The 10141-nt window shown below is 42.4% G+C and overlaps 1 protein-coding gene across 1 annotated transcript; it reads right to left on the bottom strand.

Moving 5' to 3' along the window:
• Positions 1-9049: 9049 nt before the first annotated feature.
• Positions 9050-9838, bottom strand: LOC125507430 (proteasome subunit beta type-2-B-like). The gene is made up of 2 exons (XM_048672008.1): positions 9615-9838; positions 9050-9503 (listed from the first exon to the last, which is right to left on the bottom strand). The coding sequence occupies exons 1-2, from the start codon at positions 9773-9775 to the stop codon at positions 9050-9052; spliced, it is 615 nt and encodes a 204-aa protein (XP_048527965.1). The 5' UTR covers positions 9776-9838.
• Positions 9839-10141: the final 303 nt, after the last annotated feature.

Below are 10141 nucleotides of genomic sequence, written 5' to 3'. Positions count from 1 at the left end.
ATTAATTAAATGAAACAAAGAATCACTAAGAGATAGAATGAGACCCGACCCTGCTTTTGCTACTTCACCTATATGTGTTCCTGATAAAGATTATGAATTCTCTGTTGATCCTGATATAATTACTTTGGTTGAATCTGATCCGTTTTATGGCTATGAATCTGAAACTGTTGTGGCACATCTTACTAAGTTAAATGATATAGCTGCCCTGTTCACTAATAATGAGAGATCACGTTACCTCTATTTACTCAAAATATTTCCGTTCTCATTAAAGGGCGATGCTAAGATATGGTTTAATTCTCTTGATCCTAGTTGTGTGCGTAGTCCCCAGGATATGATTTATTACTTCCCTGCTGAATATTTCCCTGCTCATAAGAAACAAGCTGCTTTGAGGGAAATATACAACTTTGTGCAAACTATTTAGAAGAGACTATAGAATACTCAAGCTTGGGGGAGGCTTCTCAAGTTACTTAATGCTTTGTCTGATCATCCTCCTAAGAAACCTGAAATACTTGATATCTTTTATAATGGACTAACCGATGCTTCCAGAGATTACCTGGATAGTGGATGAAGCTGAAATTCTATTGAATAATATGTTGACAAATGAAAATAATTGGGCACCTCCTGAGCCAGCTCCTGCTCCAATTACTGAGCCTATTCCTAAACCAACTCCGAAGAAGAGAGGTGTTCTATTTCTCAGTCCCGAAGATATGCAAGAGGCAAAGAAATCTATGAAATAAAAAGGTATTAAAGCTGAAGACGTTAAGAATTTACCTCCTATTGAAGAAATACATGGTCTTAATTCACCGCCTGTTGAAGAAACATATGATCTTAATTCTTTATTTACTGAAGAACCTCCTGATCCCGATATCCCGACACAGGTAGTAAAGGTAAATTCTCTATATAGATATGATAAAGCTGAAGTCCCTCCTACTAAAATTGCTAGTCAGTGCTTGGATGAGTTTGATAACTTTATGTTTAAGCAAGACGACTTCAATGCTTATTTTGGTAGACAATTAAAAGAAAATGCTTATATGATTAGACGCTTGGGTGATTATATGGCTGATATTAAAGGTGAACTTAAACTTGTTAGCAAACATGCTTCTATGGTTACCACTCAAGTAGAACAAGTACTTAAGGCTCAAAAAGAAGTGCTTGATGAAATGAATAGTAAGAAAAATGATTATGCTGTTAGAGTGGCTACTAGAACTGGTAGAATGACTCAGGAACCTTTGTATCCTAAAGGCCACCCTAAGAGAATCGAGCAAGATTCTCAGAGAAATAATAGTGATGTTCCTAGTTCTTCTAAAAAGAAGAAAAAGAAAAATGATAGAATTGTGCAAACTTCTAGTGAACCTATTGCTGAACCACCTGATAATCCAAATGATATTTCTATGTCTGATGCTGAAACACAATTTGGTAATGAACATGAACCTAGTAAAAATATTAATGATGATGTTCATGATGATGCTCAACCTAGTAATGACAATGATGTAGAAGTTGAACCTGTTGTTGATCTTGATAACCCACAATCAAAGAATCAACGTTATGATAAAAGAGACTTTGTTGCTAGGAAACATGGTAAAGAAAGAGAACCTTGGGTTCAGAAACTCATGCCTTTTCCTCCGAAAGCATCCAAGAAAAAGGATGATGAGGATTTTGAGCGCTTTGCTGAAATGATTAGGCCTATCTTTTTGCGTATGAGATTAACTGATGTGCTCAAAACAAATCCTTATGCTAAATATATGAAAGATATCATTACTAATAAAAGAAAGATACCGGAAGCTGAGATTTCCATCATGCTTGCTAATTATACTTTTAAGGGTGGAATACCAAAGAAACTTGGAGACCCCGGAGTACCTACTATACCTTGCTCCATCAAAAGAAATTATATTAAAACTGCTTTATGTGATCTTGGAGCCGGTGTTAGTGTTATGCCTCTCTCTTTATATCGTAGACTTGACTTGAATAAGCTGACACCTACTGAAATATCTTTGCAAATGGCTGATAAATCAACTGCTATACCTGTCGATATTTGTGAGGATGTGCCCGTTGTGGTTGCAAACGTTACTATTTTAACGGACTTTGTTATACTTGATATTCCCGAGGATAATAGTATGTCTATTATTCTTGGAAGACCTTTTCTTAATACTGCAGGGGCTGTTATTGATTGCAACAAAGGCAATGTCACTTTTCATGTTAATGGTAATGAGCATACGGTACACTTTCCGAGGAAACAACCTCAAGTTCATAGTATCAATTCTATTGGGAAAATTCCATCGATTATATTTGGAGGTTTTGAATTTCCTCTCCATACTATCAAGAAGAAATATGATATTCTTATTATAGGGGATGTGCATATCCCGTTGAGGTAACTTAGTGTTATTCGAAATTTCTCCGGTTTCATGATTATCGGAATGGGTTTGTTAACAAGACTTGATCAACCTTATTAGTGGATTCTTTTTGATGAGCATGAGATGGATGAAACTAGAGGCACAACCCTCTGTACCCCACTTTTACTTTCTGTTATTTATATTAAATAAAGTAAAAATAGTATTTTCTGTCTGTTTCCTGACTTATCCATGCAATATAAAAATATCCCAAAAATAAAAGTCCTCAGAATGTCATGCCAATTTAATATGATTTTTTTGGGAATATTTGAGGATTTACTGTGCAAAAATTACCGCGGGAGGAGCTGCCACCTGGCCACGAGGGTGGTGGGCGCGCCCCCCCCCTCTAGGGCGCGCTCCCCTGCCTCGTGGGCCCATGGTGGCCCTCCTCCACTTATCCCAGCACCCATCTTCTTCCTCTATCTCATACAAACCCGAAAAACCAACTCAAGCATGAGTTCCAGCCACTTTGCTGTGATTTTCGATCTCCTTGCTCAAAGCACCTCTCGCAAAACTGCTTGGGGAGATTGTTCCTTGGTATGTGACTCCTCCATTGGTCCAATTAGTTTTTGTTCTAGTGCTTTATTCATTGCAAATTTGTGCTGCATAGGTGACCATGTTCTTGAGCTTTCATGTCAAATTTATATGGTTCCAAGTAGTTCTAATGCTTGATATAGGCTCTAGGCACTTGTAGGAGTAGTTGCTATCAGTTTTATTGAATTTGGTTTACTTTTATTTTGAAGTTACTAAAAATTTCAGATTGTTTCAGAAAAATGATGACGAGATTATTGAGGGGCTCATCAAGCCAAAGCTCAAAGGAAAAGGCACCTAAGCCTAAGTATAATTTGCCACGCACCGCGGAGATTCGGGCGTGTGAATGGCCTTCTGAGAATTTCTTGAGAGCAGCCGGTATCTATGAAGATTTTCATGAATTGGCTCACAATGCAGGCCTCACCGCTTTCCTCCACGACCAATGCAATCAGTATCTCTTACTCAAAAATACCTTTGTGCAAAACTTTTATTTTCATCCTAGGAACTCACCACCTACGGTGGAATTTCATTTATATGATGAGCCTAAGGAGATGTCACTTTATGATTTCTGTCGGATTTGTTTAGTCCCTTTTGAGGGCAAGACAGAAGAACCACATCATGGTGATGTGGCTGGGTTTATTGATAATATCACTGTAGGAGAAACCAGGAAGGTTTCCGACGCACGAATCACTAGCATACATTTCCCTGTTTTGCGTTACTTTGCATTATTTGCTAGTCGTTGTTTAATTGGACGCGGAAATTCTGGAGACCTTAGTATCCCTGATTTAATTATTCTGCTCCAAGGTTTATACAGTGATACCACTTTTAGTTTGGGCGGTATTATTGCTAGACGGTTAAATATGAACCGTATTAAGGGCCCCATCTTTGGAGGCATTTATGCCACACGCCTAGCAGCACATTTTAACATACCTATTAGGCATGGTGAGAAGGAAGAGAAAGTGCTACCCCGTGTTTATCTAGATCATAAAAGTATGGTGGCACATGATTTTATTGTTAAAAATAGGGCAAAGGAGCTTAGATATCAATTGTTCTTTAATAAACATCATCCTGAGACTATTACCTTGTCTGCTCCTTCTTTGTTTGATTTGACTGTAGGCACGTACCTTGTTCCGTTGACGGCTATTCACGCCTACCGGAACCCTGCACCAGTCGAGGAGTCAGAACAGGAACCACAAGATGAGCCTCCGCGACAATCTGTTTATTCTTGGGATCCAGAGATGACTGTCAGCCAGTGGCAGTCAGAGTCTTCTTCTTCATCACAGTATGATCCCAAATATTCCTCTTCATCACAGTACGGCCCCAACAACGATTATTATGGATATCCGCCAGGCTAGCCGTGGCCATAGACCAACTTAGGCCAAAAGCCTAAGCTAGGGGGAGTACGTATTTCTCACCGACATTACATTTATGTTCACACACACTCATTACTAGATGTCGGTGCTCATACTTTTTCATTGTAATATCCATGCTAGTTTATTTTCTTTTTCCTGCTTTCTTCTTGTGTGCTTGTTAAACCTTAAGAAAAACAAAAAAAATTAGTAGTAGTTTATTTTTCTGCTGTAGTAGTAATAATTAAAAAGAAAACCCAAAAATATTTCCCGTTCTTCTTTTGCTTGTTGGGAGCTTTCCCGTGTAAATAGTTTTATTTCTTTTCTTTCTTTGGGGGTCAGTAGGAGAAGACCATAACTAAATTGTTGAAGTGGCTCTTATATGCATTATTGTTGAATTAACCAAAGAGCCCATATTGCCTTGTCTTCTCCTGTTTATTGAATGCTCGCAGATTCCAGCTTAGTCCAATGCACGTGCACTCTTATTATTATTCACACAGTTCGGTCGTGCAAGTGAAAGGCAATTATGATGATATATGATGGACTGACTGAGATGAGAAAAGCTGGTATGAACTCGACCTCTTTTGATTCTGTAAATATGATGAGCCCGTCGTTCTTGATTCCGCTTATTATGAATAAACATGTTTGCAATGACAATTAGAGATCATAGTTGCTTGTGCCATGCTTGATTAGCTATGAGTTATAATGATTTACCTTGTGTGTCAACATGCTATTAAGATGGTTATGATGTGGTATGATTGGGTGGTATCCTCCTTTGAATGATTTAAGTGACTTGACTTGGCACATGTTAACGCATGTAGTTGAAACAAAATCAACATAGCCTTCACGATATTTATGTTCATGGTGGATTATATCCTACTCATGCTTGCATCCAATGTTTATTAATTTTAATGCATGTACATGGCTGTTGTCGCTCTCTAGTTGGTCGCTTTCCAGTTTTTTGCTAGCCTTCACTTGTACTAAGCGGGAATACTGCTTGTGCATCCAATCCCTTAAACCCCAAAGTTATTCCAGATGAGTCCACCATACCTTCCTATATGCGGTATCTACCTGCCGTTCCAAGTAAATTTGTATGTGCCAAACTCTAAACCTTCAAATAAACATTCTGTTTTGTATGCTCGAATAGCTCATGTATCAACAAAGGTTGTCCTTATCTTCCGTGTTAGGCGGGTTATTCTTAAGAGAAGTGGACTGCGCTCCTCACTCACGAGAAAATGGCTGGTCACCGGGATGCCCAGTCCCATGTTTTATGCAAACTAAATCAAAATTAATTGCAAACAAAACTCCCCCTGGGACCTGATGTATGTTGGAGGCACTCGTTGTTTCGAGCAAGCCATGGATTGATGCTTGTTGGTGGAGGGGGAGTATAAACTTTACCATTCTGTTTGGAAACCGTCTATAATGTGTTTAGCATGGAAAATATTGTCATCTCTTAGTTGTTACGTTGACAATGAAAGTATACCGCTCAAAATACAATTTATCTCTATTTCAAAACCGAGCTCTGGCACCTCTACAAATCACTGCTTCCCTCTGTGAAGGTCCTATCCATTTACTTTTATGTTGAGTCATCACCCTCTTATTAAAAAGCACTAGCTGGAGAGCGCAGCCGTCATTTGCATTCATCACTGTTAATTTATATTGGGTATGACTATGATTGGATATCTTTTATCATGAATTACAATGTCTAATCAGTCCTTAATCTTTAAAAGTGCTCTGCATTTATGTTTTGCGGTCTCAGGAAGGGCTAGCGAGATACCATCTTGTTATATCATATTATGATTGTTTTGAGAAAATGTTGTCATTCGAGATTTATTATTATGACTTGCTAGTTGATTATGCTATTGATATGAGTAATTGTGAGACCTGAGAATTATTGCAAATGTGGTTAGTTATGATCTATGCTGAAAACTTGAATGCTGGCTTGACATAGTTACAACAATAAGAGCAAACAGAGTTTGTAAAAGTTTTTCTTTCTTTCTTTCAGTTTGTCAACTGAATTTCTTGAGGACAAGTAAGGATTTAAGCTTGGGGGAGTTGATACGTCTCCGTCGTATCTACTTTTTCAAACACTTTTGCCCTTATTTTGGACTCTATCTTGTATGATTTGAATGGAACTAACCTGGACTGACGCTGTTTTCAGCAGAATTACCATGGTGTTGTTTTATGTGCAGAAAACAAATATTCTCGGAATGACCTGAAACTCCACGGGAGGTCTTAGAAAAAATAATAAAAAATCCTCGCCAAATATGAAAACCAGGGGGCCCACACCCTTCTCACGAGGGTGGGGGGCGCCCCTCCCCCTAGGGCGCGCCTCCTACCTCGTGGGCCCCCTGGAGACCCTCTGACGCCAACTCCAACTCTATATATTTGCTTTCGGAGAGAAAAAATCAGAGAGAAGAAATCATCGTGTTTTACGATACGGAGCCGCCGCCAAGCCCTAAAACTTCTCGGGAGGGCTGATCTGGAGTCCGTTCGGGGCTCCGGAGAGGGGGATTCGTCGTCGTCATCATCAACCATCCTCCATCACCAATTTCATGATGCTCGCCGCCGTGCGTGAGTAATTCCATCATAGGCTTGCTGGACGGTGATGGGTTGGATGAGATTTATCATGTAATCGAGTTAGTTTTGTTAGGGTTTGATCCCTAGTATCCACTATGTTCTGAGATTGATTTTGCTGTGACTTTGATATGCTTAATGCTTGTCACTAGGGCCCGAGTGCCATGATTTCAGATCTGAACCTATTATGTTTTCATGAATATACGAGAGTTCTAGATCCTATCTTGCAAGTCTATACTCACCTACTATGTGTTATGATCCGGCAACCCCGAAGTGACAATAATCGGGACCACTCCCGGTGATGACCATAGTTTGAGGAGTTCATGTATTCACTATGTGCTAATGCTTTGTTCCGGTTCTCTATTAAAAGGAGGCCTTAATATCCCTTAGTTTCCAATAGGACCCCGCTGCCACGGGAGGGTCGGACAAAAGATGGCATGCAAGTTCTTTTCCATAAGCACGTATGACTATATACGGAATACATGCCCACATTATATTGACGAATTGGAGCTAGTTCTGTGTCACCCTATATTATGACTGTTACATGATTAACCGTATCTGGCATAATTATCCATCACTGATCCGGTGCCTACGAGTTTTCCATATACTGGTTTACGCTTATTTACTTTTCCGTTGCTACTGTTACAATCACTACAAAATACCAAAAATATTATTTTTTGCTGTCTTTACTTTTGTTGCCGCTACCACCACTATCCTATTACTTTGCTACTAAACACTTTGCTGCAGATACTAAGTTTTCATGTGTGGCTGAATTGACAACTCAGCTGCTAATACTTGAGAATATTCTTTGGCTCCCCTTGTGTCGAATCAATAAATTTGGGTTGAATACTCTACCCTCGAAAGCTGTTGCGATCCTCTATACTTGGGTTATCACGCCTCCGCCTCCCGCCCCCGGCCTCTCCTCCTCCCGCGCCCCTCCGCCTCGACCCGCCGCCACCGCCCTCCGGCCCGTGCCCGCTCCCGCGCCCTCCGCCTCCCGCCCCCGCGCCCTCCGCCTCCGCCTCCCACCCCCCGGCTACTGCCCTCCGCCCGCGCCCGCCCCGCCCTCCACCCTCCGCCCGTCGTGCACGAGGTGCTCGACATATGCCCGCAACGGCAACGTCGTTCATGGGGAATATTCCGTTATAAGGGTTGGATTTGAGGGTTCTAATCTTTGCCCCTATTTTTCAACCCGTAAAAGTGCACAAAAAGACCATTTTTGGACCCTTAAAATGCTAGTGAGGATTTGAGGATTTGAGGGTTCTACTAGACATGCTCTTAAGGATGATGCCGGCCAAGAGGTATCGGCAATGATGTACATACTCCCTCCTTCCATATATATAGGGTCTAATACATTTTTTGAGGTTGCCCTTGACTATTGATATAAGATTAATAATATATGAAATATATTAAGTGAAAATTATATCATTGGAAACTCCTTCCACGTACGAATTTGATGGTGTGTGCTTTGTGTAACTTGCATATCATATATTATTGCTCTAACATGTGAATAAAGTTAGTCCCTAAAAATGCATTAGAGCCTATATACATGAAAGGAGGCAGTAGCTAAAGCCCCAAAGGCGGCCATGCACCCCCGGAGGCAACCAAGCCCAAAGCTTTGCCAGACCACCGAAGCAAAGCAACCAACACCAGTTTCCACTGTTAGGCTGGTCGTAATGGTAGTATCATAGCTAGTATCATGCATGCCAACTAAGCAATTTTGATGAGGTGTCATAGCATTAAATGAAGAAAAAAATGATGAAGTATCATATTATGATACCGTATCATAATAAATGCTATGCTACTTTGTGTCATGCATGACAATAAATAGAATATTACATGATACTGATATATGATACTATGCACTAGGAGGTAGTATCATACACTAGTATCATATGCATGATACTATTATATGATACCCCCCATTACAACCAACCTTATAGACCGCACGAGCACCCAGACAGTGCTTCCAATGTAGAGACCACGCCACGCCGCACCGCCGTCACCGGCGGGGCCGACAAACCGGAGCTAGTGTTGGTGCCCAAGGGGGCGGTCAAGCCAAAACAATGCGTCCAGAGAGGGTTTGATAAACCTGGCGGAGATAGCCGGTAAGAGTAGGAGAAAGAACATGTATATGAGACCCACTTAAATTTTCAAATTACAAACAAGTTTGTATATAAATTTTGAAAAAAATATACTACTACTTTAATTATTCGAGTTTACAATAGGCGTTCCCTGACTGGATTTTATTTCTATCACCGCCTTCGGCCTTAGTATACGCCTGGCGTACTCCCTGGCCCCATCCTTGTCCACGACCATGATCACGAAGCTAGCCAGCCCGACCCGCCGGACCTCCTTGATGCACCTGTCGACGAGCGCCACCGCCTCCTTCACCGTCATGCCGGGGCGGTAGTGGTTCTCCATCACCGTCGTGCAGAGGCCCGCCCCGCACCCAGCGGCGCGGTACTGCTCCACCCGCTCCGGCGGCGCAGTGCCGCCAACGGCGTACATCGTCGGGCCCTCGACCTTGTCGTAGCCGGCGATCACCGCGTTCGCGGACTGAGCGCAGCCGATCACCGCCTCCCGGGCGACGTCAGCAGCCGCGGCGGCGCTGTGGATCTTGCTCGCGCTGGCCCTCACCTCATCCCTTAACCGCAGGCTGCGAAACACAAAAGCATGGAGGACTCAGGCGAGGATCGCAAAGACTGATCGAGGACTCCGGCGAAGGAGCGCGAGAATTGATTGATCTCGATCGTGGTGAATTACGTACCAGTCTCCGGGGACGCCGGACACGCCGAGAAGCAGTTTGGAGCCGAGGCTCGTGACCCTGTCGTTGTCGGGGTTGATGAACACGACGCTTCTTCCCGCGGCGGAGGTGCCGGCGGCCACCACCGCGAAGCCGCCGCCCACCATGCCGAACACGCTGTCCATGATCGTCTCCCTCGTGTTGCTGTTGTGCAGCACGTTCGGTCGGTACTTCCCCGTGCGTATCACGTAGCTACAGCTGTGCTCGCACGGTGTTCCTAGGTTACGAGAGAGGACTAGGGGGATCTACTATAAGTAGATCGGATCGAAGCCGACGACGAGTTGGGGCCAGAGCCGCAAACTAGACCGGAATTCGGAAAGGAAAAGGTTTTTTTAAAAACCGGATGCAGGTGTTATCCATGAAGGCAGCGTATCGGTGCGTGTTATCATCCGGTTTTTAAAATTGCCATATAAGTGGTTAGCTCGGCCATGTTATTTGGTTAGCAAAATGTTTTTCTCCAATGATATAAGTGGTTGGCTCGTCATGTTAAT

Source organism: Triticum urartu, chromosome 5, assembly GCF_003073215.2.
Source record: "Triticum urartu cultivar G1812 chromosome 5, Tu2.1, whole genome shotgun sequence".
Taxonomy (NCBI): Eukaryota; Viridiplantae; Streptophyta; class Magnoliopsida; order Poales; family Poaceae; genus Triticum; species Triticum urartu.
This window is presented reverse-complemented; position numbering and strand designations above follow the sequence as displayed.

Coding starts and splice junctions, on each gene's coding strand:
- LOC125507430 (XM_048672008.1), bottom strand. CDS start 9,775: ATGGACAGCGTGTTCGGCATGGTGGGCGGCGGCTTCGCGGTGGTGGCC. Junction 9,504..9,614: donor TCCGGCGTCCCCGGAGACTG/GTACGTAATTCA, acceptor TGTGTTTCGCAG/CCTGCGGTTAAGGGATGAGG.